The sequence below is a fragment of the Lissotriton helveticus genome, chromosome 5_1 (assembly GCF_964261635.1).
Source record: "Lissotriton helveticus chromosome 5_1, aLisHel1.1, whole genome shotgun sequence".
NCBI classification, from domain to species: domain Eukaryota; kingdom Metazoa; phylum Chordata; class Amphibia; order Caudata; family Salamandridae; genus Lissotriton; species Lissotriton helveticus.
This window is the reverse complement of record NC_136065.1, coordinates 539,481,671-539,498,210: the sequence shown is the minus strand read 5'-3', so window position 1 is coordinate 539,498,210 and position 16,540 is coordinate 539,481,671. Positions and strand designations below refer to the sequence as shown.

The window sequence follows — 16,540 nt, the reverse complement described above, 5'->3', positions numbered from 1 at the left end:
TATAAGCAAGCTCTGTAAAACCAAGGCTCTTTTATTCAATGCTCAACCAATGGTTCTGCCCTCAGAACTGCAGGACCTGTATAATATGCAACATCTGGTTCGCTATCTCGGGGTCCATGTAACTAACAAGTATTTGGAATTTCTCTTCTTGAATTATAAAAGCCATGTTAGACGAAAGCAAAACCCTATTGTCTAGGTGGACATTTCTCCCATTGACATTAATTGGGCGAGTGTCTTAAATTAATCTAACCATTTTGCCCTTATTTCTTTTTTTTCTAAAACCTCCCTATTAAAATCAATAAGGTATTTTTAAAGAATTAGATTCTCTTATTATTAGATTTGTGTGGAATGACAAAGCCTTGTGGGTAAAAAATTATATCCTCCAGCTAGACCAGGATCCAGGTGGATTCGCCCTTCTGGATTTTTTCTCTTCCTATCAGGCTCCATGTCTGGATACCACAGTTCATAGGAGGGAGGATTCCGATAGGCTGGATAATGTTTTACAATCCAGATTGGCTTAGGAATCAGAAACTGATTTACCTGCTTTCTCAAGATGGCTAGACTACCAAAAAGGACAAAGTATAAGGTGTGAGTTGATATGAAAGTTTCATTAAAGTGCTTTCTGAAGCAAGACAGGTGCTGCCTTGTCATAGGTTTGTCTGGCTACGGGATTGTAAAGCCCTGGCTTTATAGATCCCCAAATCTGTGCTTAGTTTTTGGAATGCCTGTGGATACCGAGTATTGGGTGACTTTCATATTGGAAATCTGCCAATAACTTGGAAGGAGCTGCAACAGCTCTTAAGGCCAGTGTGCATTCGCTTCTGGTATGGGTTCTTGCAGATCTCAGGAGTTTTTACCAATAATTGTCAGCAAATAAGTGAATCAACCCAGGCCTTTAGTAAGCTCTAAACACAAACTGAATTGACAATGCTAGGCAACTGGTACAGGGCCTGAAGGAAGTTTTCTGAGTCCCTTATGGTCAATGACCATTTGAATAAGATCGAGGAGGCAACTGGGTGTTGGGTGACTCCCTGAGAATGGGAGCACATTTTTTTGGTGGGGTATAAATCCCTCAAAGCTGTAATTTTAAAGAATGGGATTCCTCTCGATGTGGAAGGCATAGTATACCCCATATGAAATTAATAAAATATTTCAGAGTATTCTGAACCAGAGTTCTAGATGCACACAACTCGATAAAGGGGGCTAGCTACATATTTCATATCTTTGCCCCACGCCTTTTTCAGGATGTATTTCAAACTCTTTGTGAATGCTTACTGATCATGATTGCGCCTGAAAGTATGATTGTTATATTAAGGATATCCCATGCCACTCAAAAATTAAATAAATTCATACAACAGGCCTGATTCACAAAGATAATTGGGATGAAAGTCTAACTTTAGGACTTTTGGTATTCACAAAGGGCATTTACTTTTTGTAAAAGAACTTTGTGAATAGACTTTCGTTAATCACAAAGGGCATTTACTACTCATAAAAGCCCTTTGTTAATACCGAAAGTCTAACTTTACGACTTTCAGTATTAACAAAGGGCATTTACAAGTCTCACTTTACCTTGGTGAATCAGGCCCAATATTTTGTATCTACAGCTGTGTCAGTCTCCCGGTTTCTGATCCTCCAATTTTGGAGGTCCACTAATATTCCCACAGTAATATCTATCTGGATAAATTAAAGAGAACCTGTGCCTTTGAGGAGACATATACTTTGCGTTTGGTATGTTAGAGAGGTATACAGCCATCTGGGCATCGCTAACTATGTATGTGAACACTATGCCCAAGTAATGCACCTAATCTTGGGTTGCGAGATTGAGATGATTACGTAAATTTGACAATTTGTATTTTTTCGATATATGTTTAGACAAGCTGGATTGTATCTAAGTACCTCTGTTCCTTGCTGATTGTAATATAACTGTTTTTATAGGCCAGATAAGGCCAAGGAACCAGAAGTAGGGGTGGGCATAGTTCACGAAGTTGCACTACGCATAATTTTGCGGAGTTGCATAAAAACTCTGTGGAATTCCACGGAGTTCCGCTCCACCTTTAAGATTTAAAATATCTTGTCAGCAAGGTGCAAGTCTGTCCAGGAATAAGGTGCATAAACACTTGTGCACCGTATTAACACTTACCAGCACAGTTGTACTGTTGGTGGGCAGTGATAACTTTCAACAGGACTCTTATACTGATAGTAACACTACGAGAGTATGTGCACAAGTTTGGGAGTTTTTACTGGGACAGCACTACCTTTTCAACACAACAGCCCCAAGCATAATAAGAAACTTTCCAGTGCCTCACTTCTTTGCATGACTTACACACTTTAAAAAAAGACAGTAACAGCACTTTCAGGCCAAGAGTTGGGGGATTATGTTTGTGCATACATCTCCCGCTTATCAAGCATACACTACTGCAACTAGAAATATTCCAAATATAGCTAAAATACAAGTGACACATGGTCCATCACTTCAAATGCAAATTGCACGTACTCATGTTTCATCAAACAAAAGCGATGCCGGGTTACAACAAACTAGAGAACGCCTAATTTCCCTATATGATTTAACATTAACTCCAGAGTGTCCATGCTTGCAAATAGTTACCACAGCTGACTGTGAGCCATGCTTTTCCTGCCTTCCATCTCCACAAGTCGGTTCTTACTTCAGAGTCCATACACCAACATGGAGTTAGAACCCGGCCTGGTTTGTATGAGTGTCACACAAGAGTAGACTCTCGGAGTGGAGCTTAGGAGGGTGGCTTGGGCTCAGACTGGCAGTCGCATTGCACTGGCTACTGGGAAAAGTGTGGAATGCAAGCAGGAGCGAACCTTGGATCGGGTGTAAGGCTCGGTGTTAAAAACAGGAAAGGAAACAGGAGATGACGCTTTGTGAAGAAGGTACAGGCTGGGTGGCCTTCTATCCATTGCTCGTGCCTCAGTCGGAAGCTGCTAGTTTGCCCCAAACTGTTAAGTACGTTAAATTGACCCTCCTGACAAGGTAACTAACTTTGTTGCTTACCTCTGCTGATGCCATATGGCAGATGGACTCTAGTAAGGGGCTTGCTTGTACTGAAGGACACGCTGCCCTGGCCAGGATCAAGGATGAACTCAGAGAACAGGCACAGATTGGGCTGATGCAGGTAAACTCAGCTACACTATGCAGCAGGTGGAGTTTTTTGCCGAACTCCACGCTCCAATCGGAGCCTGGAGTTGGGAAAACTCTGCAAGCTCTGCCAGCGGAGCGCAGTTCACCTCCCACTCCTGGTAATCTTACAGTGCTAATAGATACAATTTGATTTGCAGTTTATGTGTTTGTACGCAATTGTATGCCATTAACTGCCTCCCTCTCTTCCACATTAGGCTGAAACAATGGAAGGTGCAATACTAGAGTTATATGTTCGGGGGGGGACACATGTATAAAAGCCAGAATGGTCCACTAATGTAACCTTTGTTCTGTACTTTTGATAGCCTAACTGCGGGGAGGAGCTTTCTTTGGATCAATGCCCCACAAATGCACTTTCCTTGCTTTTCTAGATTGCTCTCAAGGCTTTCTTGAACTAAACGCACTTTTGATCCTTTTGCACGTTACCTGTCTTTTGGCTGCTGCACTTTTTCCAAGTGTACCGGTCTATTTATATATACAGCTTAGTTGTAGGGAGGAGTATTTTGTGTTTTTGTACTTTATATTCATTTCACACATATGCACTTTATTCATTTCTTTGCTGTTCGCAAACGAAATGCACTTTTGATCCCTTTGCACTGTATTTGTATTCAGGCTGCTATATTCCTTCCTCGTGTAGAGGTGTATATGCATAGAAAATGCTTTTTTTCTTTAAAGAAAATTTATAATTTGTATTGTATTTCCTTTTTTGATTAATGTGATGTGTCTGCTCAACTAATAAATACATTCATAAAAAACAAAAAAACAACTGTAATACATAAAATGAGACCACCTCAAGGAAAGCGTACTGGAAGGAACTAGAGTTGTGAAACGTTTACAACTCAAGGCATAAAGCACCAAGAAAAAGTAAAGCGCATATCATTAGTCACTGATCATGGTTAACTGGGACCAGAACGTGGTGCATATTCAGGCTTACCATGATGACTATGTGTCAGAAACACCAAGTGGGTTCATCCCAGTCAAGATTTAGTCACTGAAATGGAAGTGAAAATCCTCCAGTAGGGCAAGGTTGAAGGATGTATCCACCAAAGTCCTCACAAAGGGGTCTATTAGGATGGCGGGCTGATCAGAACCACCCGTCTGGCAGAGGCCATCCGCCCACCATTTTCCACCACCCGCCTACCATTTCCCCCCAGCCAAATTACCATGGCGGTGGGGACCCCTGCGAACGGAAAGATCGTCCGCAGGTTTTCGGCCGGTCGGACAGGTGACCGGGCAGAAAAGGGCTTTAATGTGGTGGCGCTGTCTGCAAGACACGGCCATCCATATTAGGATGGGCGGCGGTGCAGGGCTTTCCATGGCGGAGAACCTGCCATGGAAAGCAAGGCGGAGTTTACTTTCGGGAGCCCGTTGCGGCCCCCCAGGGGTTGGGGGGTGAGGTACCCATGGTACCCCCTCTCCATTTGCATGCACAATGTGGCAGGCACCACACGGTGCCTGCCATGTTGTGCATGCGAATGGACGACATTCATATATTGCATTGTGGCGGGTGCTGCTTACAGCACCACCCGCCATAATGCAATATATGCTGGATACCACCATCTCCGTGGCGGTGGCATCTTAATTTCCATGTCGGGACAGCCGCACCTACGGCGGTTGGTCCCGTTTCCCGGTATGGTGGCGGGCGGACAAAGTAAGCCCGCCATCGTTATAGGCCCCAAAGTTAGATAGCTGCTGAGAGAGGTCCCACTGAAGCTGTTGGTTTAGGCAGGAAATTCTTCAAGCAGGAGAAATTCTAATTTCATAGCTGCCAAAGATGGTCCATTGAGTGGATACCTTTTGCACCTTTACGCAGTTAAGAGTTCTACCTTTGGACATTTTATAGAGCTCAAATTTATCTGCAGAGCAATTGTGAAGCTATATCCTATGAAGTCGTGTTGAAGCCAGATACCATTCTGTGAGGTCGTGCTAACTCTACTGAGGTCTTAAAAATTCCAACATATTAGAAGTCCTGAATTTTCAATGTTTCTGAAGGCCAGGAATCACTCAAGCAGAGGCTACTATCGGGGTCTTGGCCAAATCGAGTCGTTACTAGTCAGCTGGCTATGTCAGGGCAAATTTCTCTTGTGGCTTGCTTTGTCTCTATAGCCACACAGGAAGTCAGCCAACTGATTTTTCTTTATTTTGGGTACAACTGGGAGCAGATCTATCCAGTCAAGTGTCCTCACAGGTTTCAGGCAGCAGGTTCAGTCCCCTTCTTGCCTTCCACAGTTCCAGACAGTGTTATGAGGAGCTGGTGGTTGTAGGGAATTTGTGTGCCAGTCAGTTGTGTGTTTAACGAGGTGAGCAGTTCCTAAGCGATACCAAACTGGTTCTGTGACCTGCTCTCCCTCCCACTGGTATGGACCCAGGATGACTACCATGTACCTGGGATCAAAGAGTTTTCCACTCTCTTCTCACACTAAACTGTGAATAGACAGGTCTCATCTATGCCCCTTTCAAGTTAATGAATGATGTTCCTGGACCCTCTCCAGCTGCCCTTCCTGAGCTGATATAGATGGCATGCCCAAATCTCAGCCAATCTTGCCTCCAGGCATAAGCTGTTGGCTTGCTCTGGGAGCTGTTTTCACTCCCTATTATGGCCAAACACTGTCAGGGGCAGCTGCTTGCAGGCTAAAGGAAAGTAACCTCCAGAAGCTTCAGGCTGGGAAAATGTAACTTTCCATAAGTTACTTTTCCTAACTATTCATTTACCAAATAACCTAACCATGGAAATGGATTTTAATAAATCTTAAAAATGGTGTTTGAACCATTTCTCTAGCGTGTCCCAAACCCAAGACAATGATATTAATAGTGTAAGCTGCACACAAGTTTCCCCCATGTACAGCTGGGGCTTTCCACAGTGAAAATATCTTTTCGATCATTTTCTGTATAGGAGCATGCCGAAATGTAAATATCACATGTCATACTTTTAAATAGTCGGCCTCACCTTGTGGGCTACACGATCTCCTGAGGGGTGACATTAATATTTAAACAACATTTTTTTCGATTACCCAAGCAACCTTGGCTGATGACTGGTGGAGCTGTCCTAATCAGCTATAGAGGAGTTTGGCTTTGTTTACCGCACGGCCATCACTTACCCAGCCGAACATGGACATTGTTTTCCTCGTCTCCCCATTGTGTTTCCTACTGGCATTCCTTACCCCTGTTTACCATTCCCCCTCTACCTATCACTCCCCATAAGATGTGCATACGCGCTAATAACTGATATTATTGTGTAGTCTCATGTTTTCTCCTATACCTGGCTTTGTAATTATGTAATGATTAACAAGAAAGGGACTCAGTTGTTCCTAGACGAAGAGTAATAGTAATACGGTCAAGAGGGGAGGAAGATTGATGAGGGGGTAGTGCTCAGTGGAGTGCTCCCCTGGGCATCCCATTAGTTGGAATGAATGGCCTCACACACTCTTGCGAGTGTCATGCTTCATCATCGGCCGTTGCTCCTCGTTGGGCAGGCGGTGCAATGTCCAACGGGCTCACCTCTAGGAGGGGCTCTTTATCGGAGATCTTTTTTCCAACAGCCTGTGGGAGAAGTGCAAGTGAGGGGCCAGGTAAGAAGTGGATAGTGTAGGTGGGTGTGTTAAAATATAGCAAGGGATACCGGAGAGCAATTTATTCTGGTGGTTCCCCTACTATAAGTAAAACCAGTGGGTGGCCTATGATCGCCAGAAATTAGGTTCTGTATCACGATCTAGGACTACACAGCGTTACGTGAGGTCAACATGTTTCTCGCTACTGCGATTATGCTGCGATTCTTCAGGACCTTATTTAAATTTTACATCTATCACAAAGGAAAGACCTGAAAGTGTCAACCTATAAACATCAATTTGTAACTGTTGTACTACCTGGGTGTAACCGCTCTTGCCAATAGGTCAAGGAGTACAGGTGTCAACAGTACCCGGTAGGTGTGACTTCAAGGGAGAGAGCCAATAGGGGTTTAATGGTTCTCAGAGCCTCGGTCAGTGCTCTTTCGCCTACCCATCACTACCGGGATCCGGATAGTAATTATGTAACCTGTAACTCGCTGATCCTCATGTAAAGCACTCGGATACCTCAGTGTCTAGCCAGCGCTATATAAAACTTTGCAAATAAATAAATATGTGGACAGGTTGTACTGCAGATCTAAACTGCAGCAGGCATGATATATGGGTGGGACTTAAGCCAAGTTTTCCATGTTACACTGGTGAATGGCACAATAAGTGCTGCAGTACACATGTGACATTTACTTGTCCATGCCCTGAGTGTAGTTTCTGAACCATGCACTATGGCCTTGTGGCCAAACAAGAGCCATATGTACAGCACAGGTTTTTGAAGGAGAAGCACAGGCACTTACACTATATAGCAGTTGTAAAGTGCTCAGAGGTAGAAAGCCAGCTGTCTAGTAACAGAAAAATTAGAGCACCATGACAAAGAAATTGGGTCATTTCTCACAAGCATGTTGCCTAAAAGGTAGTTTAAGAACATTTCACAGCAAACATCCCATCTGATAACCTTTCTATGGCAATGAGATGGTCACAGGATAAATCATGGCAAATTATCTTCACAATTAGTATAATTTCGAACAAAACAAGAGACAGATTCAAGACAGTTATCTTGCATGATGACTACAACTCCTTGATTGTTGTTACCTACTTCCAGAGTAGGAAAGAAAAACACACACCTCATCTGCTCTTCATATATTTATTTATGTACCTAAAAAGTTTTCTAAAGTACTAAAATATCTGCAGTCACTTTGGAGGGCCCAGGGGCAAATGTAGGTGCAGGCTTTTTTCATTTCTAGAACTGCAGCAGACTATGATGGTTCGTGCAGTTTTCTTGGAATAATAATACTAATAAAAATATATCTTTGAGAGTTCCTAATTACTGGATTACGACTTTCTTACAGTTTTAAAAGATCAAAAACAGGCAGAAAATGTCAAGGCAGTTGAGATTAATTACCCGATTTAATCCAGAATTGCAGGAGAATTTTTAATTTTACAAGTCAATACGGGTTTGAATATGATCTAAACTGGCCAGTATGTGTTCCAGTTTAGTACAATATTTTATGGCATGTGTAGACATAAATCAATTCCCAAGGGGGAGCAGTCACATTCAACCTATCCAGGTGGTGGAGAACAACTCTCCCCTGTCCACTAAGAAACTAGGAGTGGGTAGAATGTTTCATTCTGCCAGTGGACCCAGCAGAATTTGGTGACTCTGTGCTCCTGTTTAATTCCACCAGTTGCCACTTGCCCAAGTGTAGGATTTTTTTTTCCAAGGCCCTAGAAATGCAATCTTGGTCAAGATTTGGCATCCCTTGGTGTAATTTTCTAACACAGGTGGCCGAGTACTGATTCTCGAGTAGATTTGCTGCAGCTCGAGTAGATTTTCAACTCGAGTGGCAGCCAAATAAACCAAATGGCAGCGCACTATCGGCATGGTGAAGTTCTTGCTGATTTTTCTGCTCATGCTACTGGTGCTACATTGCAGTGCAAGCAGCATGACATACATATTTTGCCTGTTGGTGCAATCTTTGTCGAATTTCGAGTTTTTCTGGAACTCAGCGCAATTTGGTGGAAAGAAACTCCACGAGTTCTGCCCACCCCTTTAAGCAACATTGTATTCAGGAGACTCAAGGCACGACCAAGCCCAAACAGCAACCACATTTGCAACCAGCACAGCATAATACCGAAAAACCGAGATGTTTGTGTCAGGAATTCAGGGGCATATTATCAAGGGGGTTTATCTCCGCTTTTTTGGCTTTAAAAGCCAAGAAAGGGGAGATAAAATTATCTACCTATTACCTAGCTGTCTCTAACACCAGTTAGCGACAGCTAGTAGGAGATAGCGACCATCTTGGGTCCCACTTTGCATGTCAGTGATATTTATCACTAATGACAAGCAAAGTGGGCGTGCCAAGATGTTAGCGACTGGAAACAGTCGCTAACATCGGTATCTCTTATTACCAACTTTTGGAGATATTCGCGCTAAGCGCGAATATCTCCAAAAGCTAACACCTGCCCTGAGCAGTTCTTAGCCATGTTATCCAATGGGAGGTGGATAACATGGCTAAGAGCATTAGCTCGGTAATGCATGAATATCGCTGACTTTTCAGCGATATTCATGCATTGCGGCCGTTTTTTATCGCATTTGCGATAAACCTTGATAATAGCAAGGTTTATCTGCGATAATTTCTGACGATGCTTAGCGTTAAAAAATTCGTTGCTAAGCATCGTTAGCGATAAATATCGCTTAACGTTGGTAATATGCCCCTCAGTTTGGGAAAGAAGAACAATAAAACTAACCTTCCTAACACATTCTAAAACAGTCGTTTTAACAAGCAAGATACTCCGACTGAACATGCAAATTACTTTTAATCAGTCAGTGAAGTACTAACTCAGCACCAAGCATTCCATTGACCATCCATGACCGAAATATGGATAAGTACTGTGCTATCCTGACAGAGACAGAGATTATAATGTTCATTACAGCAGTGATGAGAACAACAATTTCTGCCGAAAAAGTAGTAGCTAATGTCAACTCTAGAGGCCCAAGAGAGCAACAGTTTGCCTTGTATTTATTGCGAGTATATTGCTTAATCGCTTAGGTATCCAAGTTATGTCATGCTAGTTGCAACGTATTTGTTCTTGCATGAAGATTATATCAAAAATTGTTACTCCATTACTCTTGCGAAAAAACAACTTTCTGAGGTTTTTTATTTTGCAAATGTTTAACCGTTGCCTAATGGTGAATGACTTTTGCCATTAAAACGACTTAGTTTTCTTTTTCCATCGGCTTGTACATGATAATTTGAAGCAACCTGTTTTCATGGTCGGATGTGGGATGTACCTTTTAATTTGTTATTGGGAGGCGTATTAACATAGAGTTGTTTTTGTTTGGAATAATGACTTCATTTTACATGATCATTGGCTCAACTTGAAACAGTGTAATTTGCGATATTGTTGACCATATTAGTCCATCAACAGTTTGGCTCAAGCATCCTTCTTTCAGCAAATCTACATTTTAGTGCTGATAAATGTATCTTATCTTACTTCAGACATGCCCACCTCAAGTTTGCTGTTTCCCTTGTGCCTTTCAAGATCCCCCAGAGAAAACACCCACAGTTTAAGTAATTCTCAAAGCATAGTATCCTATAGTGATTAAATGTGCGAGTCAAATATCTACATATTGGACAATGTGCCCTGGGTGGCTGTTCAACACTTAAGCCCAAACCCCACTCGAAATAAATTCATCATCTGCAATTTTTAAATATATCTCTGCTCTTCAATAGCGGCATTTGTTACTGACAACTGAAAGATGAAAGGTAAATATATTCTGGGAGATTCACTTGTGTTCATATTACACACACCCTCTAACTAGGCATATATATTCTCAATCGAATCATACCAAAAAACATCAATTTCTCCCACAATGGAAAGGAAATCATTTCCTCCCACGGGACGCATTCACCTTTGTCAAGCAAACTGTTTTCTTTTTCATTTTTGACTATTAGTACCTCTATATCAGTGCTAAGACATTGAATTACACCAGGAAATCTTCAGACATCTAACCGATTGAGAGATGACTCCAAAATACTGTGTTATGTTAAATTCTGAATACTGAAACATCTGTTTACTCAGACATGAGTGAGCTTAGCTTATTTTTTTTACATTTTGCATTTTTTCATAACTTCTACATCATATAAATAATTCATAAAATGCATAATTAAAATCACAACCAATAGGTATTCCAAAGTGTCGTGTTGTTTAATGACGTCTTCCAAGGTTTGGAGAGCTATTGGGAGAGAATTCCCTGGATGACTGTTTTTTTTTTTTAACTTTAGGTTTTTGGTAAAGAAAATTGTAAACAAAAAATATTATAAAGCAGAAAAACAAAATGGGGTCTCACATTGTATACAGCATAGCATACTGGCTAAACTGCTGGAACAGACTGAGGTTAGAAATGGTGATACCCTTTTTTCCGGTCCAAGACAGACCTGGCCTGGCAGTTCGGGCTGGACTGTTCCCACGAGGAGTCGGGTCAAGACTGATTTGCATATGGCTGGCTCCAAACGGTGGTAGCAATGTGAGCAAAGGAACAATGGATTCAACCCTGATCACTTGACTGGGGGTGAGTGGTTGAAAAGTTTCAGCAGTCCTTCCACCATCTTGTTGTGTTGTGTCGCTATGCTCACCCTGAGTGGCCATGGGTATGCCCATAAATGGGTTCCTAGCTCGCTGTGCCACTAGATTGTAGCTAGCCTGGCTGATGAGGGGTGATACCCCAGAAACCGGTACCAGGATGGTTGTTTCTGGTCCATGGAGGACCTGGCCTGGCAGTGCCGGCTGGACTGTTCCCATAAGGAGTAGGATCAAGCCTGATTTGAATATGGCTGGGTCCACACTTGGGCGGCACAGTGAGCAAAAGAACAATGGATTCAACCCAGATCTCACTCCATCCATCATCTAGATGCATTTGCTACATCTCTTATATATCCCAGAGCAGCAACTAGGGGTGTAGGATGAAGCGCGAGGGCACCAATGAGGGAGATATCCCTGAAGACCCCCAAACAATACTTTGCTACAGTAGGATACAACCAGAAAAACAAAGTTAAAGGGGCACAGCATAGCCAGCAGCTGTCATCATCCCCCAAGCCTCTCGCTGCCATTCCCTAGGAGTGTGGTATACTTGATGTACAAAATCATAATTTAGCAATCTTATTCTGCCGCTATGGGTAAAGAAAAAGGCCCACTTGCCACCTGCAAGGTCTTTACTACGGTCCCTCCCAGGTTATCCTGTAGCCCTTGCTCAAGAACTGAACCATACAGTTGGGAAATCAGTCACCTAGTTTCCGCAGTGCAAAGCAACATTGATAGCGCTTGGAAGTGCTCCAGTTCTGAGGAAGATGTTAGGAATTTTGCATTACAGGTTGACCTCAACTGATACTGCAGAAATAGATCCAGAGGAGTACAGGAAGTTCCATTGGCAAGTGACTGCCATGAGATGAACTGGCCATTTGGGAAAAAAGTTCATAACATAATGACACCTATCTTCTTTAATTGGGCTATGACATTGTATTCCATTGCTGGTGAAAGCTGTGGGTTTCCTAACAGTGGCAGGGCTGGGGAGTACAGCATAATCTTTCCTGTGTTTTTTACACAGTCTGATGCAGTCCCATCGTGTGCAGGCAGCTGTATACTGGGAACTGGTTCAATAACCATCAAGGATGTCTGGGTGCCAGGGGCGTCATTGTCTGATTCAACAATTAGGTAGGTGATTATGGCTGGGGCTCACAACCAGAAATGTACAAAGTGTACCCAGGCACAGAAATAAAAATGTTCATAGTCAGATGCTGAGAGTTCATCCTACTCACAATGTGATGTGAGGGCAGTTTACCCAGTTCTGGGCTGCTTTCTTGCCCATATCAGGTTGACCATGACTGACCTCAGCTTAAAATAAACAGCTTAGCTAGCCTGAACAAAATGTTCAGAAACATGTATAACATTTTAGGGAGGATGAGTATTTTTATCAGTGCAATAGGGCCAACCATAGACAAGGGAAGTCAAACCAATTGATTAACCTGTTTCACTATTTCAGCATATGTTACCCCATAGTTATCCATGAAGACAGAGCAAATGTGACAGCCAATCTGAATCCCTCTGTACTACTGACTTCTTCCTCCATTCAAGTGGGAAGTTGAGGGTGAAACGTTTGGTGCCCGGGAGTCAATGGGAATATGACTGATTTGCCCCAGATTATTGCAATTCTTAAAAGATCACCAAATCTGATACATTTGAGATTATGGGACTCGATGGGTGCTTTAAACTTTGGTGTAAAGGGATTAGTGAGAGTAACTGTATTTACACTTCTGTTGAAAAGAAAACAACTAATGTTCCTAAGAACTGAAAATGCTCTGCAGGTGTGCTGCCAAGATGTCAACGGGTGCAAGCTGGTCGTCCAAGTGCCACATATTGCCACACGCAGCACCACTAGGAAGAAGATCATCTATCTCGTAGCTTTCTTTCCAGTATTGCTAATACACACATTCTGTGATAAAAAAAATAATACTAATAGAACTTATCGAGGGGGGAGCAATGCTTGTAAATAAGGTGATTGCTCATTCAAACGGACATTGATGGTGGTGCTAATTTCATACTAACTGCATGTCTCTATGCGTAATGTTACTGCATGTTTAAGCTGCTGCCTCAATTTCCCCTTTCCATAAAAGGTCTTAGGGGACTACGATTATTAGGGTGCCACTACTAAGGATGATTCCATAGTGATTGATGTGTAATGGAGATTTCTAAATTTAAGAGCTGTAGGACACTTTTCAGACCCTATCACTGAACAGAAAACTTTTTGGCAATTTTAGGACTGTCATCAATGGAACAGGCCTGAGTCTCCCAACTGACTTAATTGCATACGAATCAGATATTTAGGTACCCTGGGCAAATCCAGCATACTTCAAGGAAATTTTAGATTATGACAATCACGTCTGTTTTGTCTACTTTGCGCAAACGTTTTTTGTCCAACAAAATTATGATTGGAGTGTAATTCAGTTTCAAGAACAAAATAAATGGTGTGGTTATGAGCGATATTTGAATACTGAGACAGTAACACTTGTCAAATCACTTTAATTTTATATGCATTATTCAGTCATTTTGTGAGGATTAAAAAGACAATTTTTGATGGGTTGGATCAGAGGGATAAAGCCATCTTCCCCAAAAAGTTTCAAACCACTTTTTCAGTACTAGATATACAACATTATTTCAAATTACGAGCTAGCACCCAGATGTATGGTTTTATATGTTCTGCAAGGACAACACATGATATTGACTCACCTTCTTCATTACCAGAAACTATTGTATACACAATAGTTTGATTCAAGGCGGCTGCAAGAACAACAGCTACTTCTGTACCTAGGGCTGCATCTTCGGACACAGGGGCTGGTCTGTGGAATTCAAAGATATTTGTGTAACCATTAAAATTCTGTATGCTTCTTAACAACTATAATTAAACAATATATAATGTATTAAATACGAAATACAAAACTCTAAATCAGTCAATACAATCAATGGAAATACGCAAAATGTGTTATGGTTCCTCAAACTACAAATTGACAGATCTCTCAATTGTTTACACCATTTCTAGCACATTCTGGACACTGCATTCGGCTTTGCAGATGCATTCCATACAGGTTTGATGGAGTGTAAAAGAGCTTATACATGCAGTAGAATTGAATCATATATATTTATTGCACTTACAATTAATTGAGTTAGTATGTAGGCTTGCAGCACCTTCATAACATTGACATGGATTTGACCGCCCATTTGCCAAATATGCTGTATGCCCTCACTAATAAAAGGACCCGCTTGCACGAGGTTTTATAAAACTGGGATTTTTTTACTGGTTTAGGAATAAATAAAAAAATTCTCAATTACACTCCGGCAGGGTTTATATCGCCACCGTATTAATGTAGTATTTAAGTTGGTAAAAGCAGGATCAAAATGATTGTGCGGGATGCAGTCCAAAGTGCATATTAGTGGCTGAGATTAATTCACACATTCAACCCATCCATTTTCAAGCAGTCTTGCAAGAACTAGGAGCACTTTTCAATGAGATGTGTGTTCCACTCGCAGTGGACCACAATTCTCAAGCTGCATCTAATTGATGAAGCCCAATATTGCTGAAATCATTGTGTGGTTGTGTCTGTTGCTATTTATTTAGGGCACTGTCAGGTAACTTGGCCTGGAGTATCGCTTTCAGAGTGAGTGAACGATTGATTTCCATATGGCTTGCCCCTTTCAATATTTGCACAGACAAGTTAAAAAAAATAATCAAAGAATGCATGTAAGGCATCGCCTTTTGGTCAAGAAAAATCCTATTTTCACAGCAATTTCCACCTGAAGGAAGAAATTGATGTAATTTTGTTGCGGTGACAAACTGTTTACCAGTGCTGTAAATTGCAATTCAATGGTTTTCTTCCCGCACCTTACTGCAACCAAATTGAACAGTATTAACATTCTCTGAACTATGAATTCCATTTTTCTTCTTTGATTGCCACCATCCTATTCTGGAGACGACTTTATCATATCTAGGCTCAGTATTGCAATCACTTTAATTTTGAAATGTGGGGAAAAAATGTCGATTTAAATTTTGGAAACTCGGCCATTCCAAATGGAAAAAACTACCTCATATTTCATATGGTATACGTCGCGCTGTACACCCATACCAAAGATAGATTGGATTGATGTGCTTGGAGCATAGTCAAGCATATGAATTTATTCACGACAGTGTCGATGAAGGTGTTTGCTTTCATCCCTTCTAGGATATCAACCTTATTTTTATGAGATCTATGAAATATATTTCGAAATCTTCCACCTAGCTCTGAAGGGATGAAATTGCCCATTTAACTTATCAGATTGTTTGGGCTGATTTGATTCCAGTGTTATCACTCTTTCTCCAGGAGCTGCATTCTGAAAGAATGCTATTTACATTCTCAGATACAACATTTTCGGGTTGGGCAACTCCATTAAGGCTTGCCTCTTGCCCTACAGACAAAATAAGTCCTAGAGTAAAATGGATTGCAAATCATTCTGCTGGCTTCCAAAGAGCTGTAAAGTCTTCCTACTGCTAGCCATCCTTTTAGTCAGACTAACTACTAATGCCACTCATACTGTTGTACAATTTTCTGCAGGTAGCAATTCATGACGTAGAGACTGCTGGGGAAGGTAGTTATAAACAGAGGCATGTTCCTCTGGCCAGCTGATCCCCCTGATGCTGCATCGGGGAGGAAGGTGATACAAATACAATCAGTCTTGGGAGAATGGCACCAGAGATGTCAAACACAAATAATTCCATGAAATGATTGATACCCCTTTAAAAACATTACCCAGAAAAACCTTGCGGGTGACTGCACTCAGTAGTAGCTGACTGAGAATGAAGGTGGAGGGGCAGGGAAAAGGAGGGGTGTCAGGAGGGACAAAATGAAAAATAAAAAAAAATACCACTCGTCCACCAGCCGTATCTTTCCTCCGATTCTCCAGTAAATCCTGGAACGAGGAAGTATCCAGGCTCCACATAGCCAAATAATGCAGCATTGTGATTGGTCAAGCACTGTGGATCGATAATCAGCGGTCTGAAGCCCCTAATATACTGGTGGGACCGCCGCGGCACTGCCAAGCACATTAGGAGTTTCCTCACTGCCACAGTTTCATGGTGGTAAGCCCACCAGGAAAATGTTGGTGGTGATGAAGCAAAGTGAGCCCTCTGTGCCAGGAGATGCATGCAGGGGGGGGCACATGGTATGCCCCCCTGTATGCATGGGCCCCCAGTTCCTGCAAGGTATGGATTTGTGGGTTCATGCCCTCCATGAACTGC

The 16,540-nt window shown here is 42.0% G+C and overlaps 1 protein-coding gene across 1 annotated transcript in view; it reads right to left on the bottom strand.

Moving 5' to 3' along the window:
- PCDH15 (protocadherin related 15) overlaps positions 1-16,540 on the bottom strand; it is a 2,579,312-nt gene that overhangs the window by 502,505 nt on the left and 2,060,267 nt on the right. Inside the window, exon 24 of the mRNA XM_078642873.1 lies at positions 14,002-14,111. Coding sequence (XP_078498999.1) covers positions 14,002-14,111 — 110 coding nt within the window. The remainder of the gene's footprint in view (positions 1-14,001; positions 14,112-16,540) is intronic.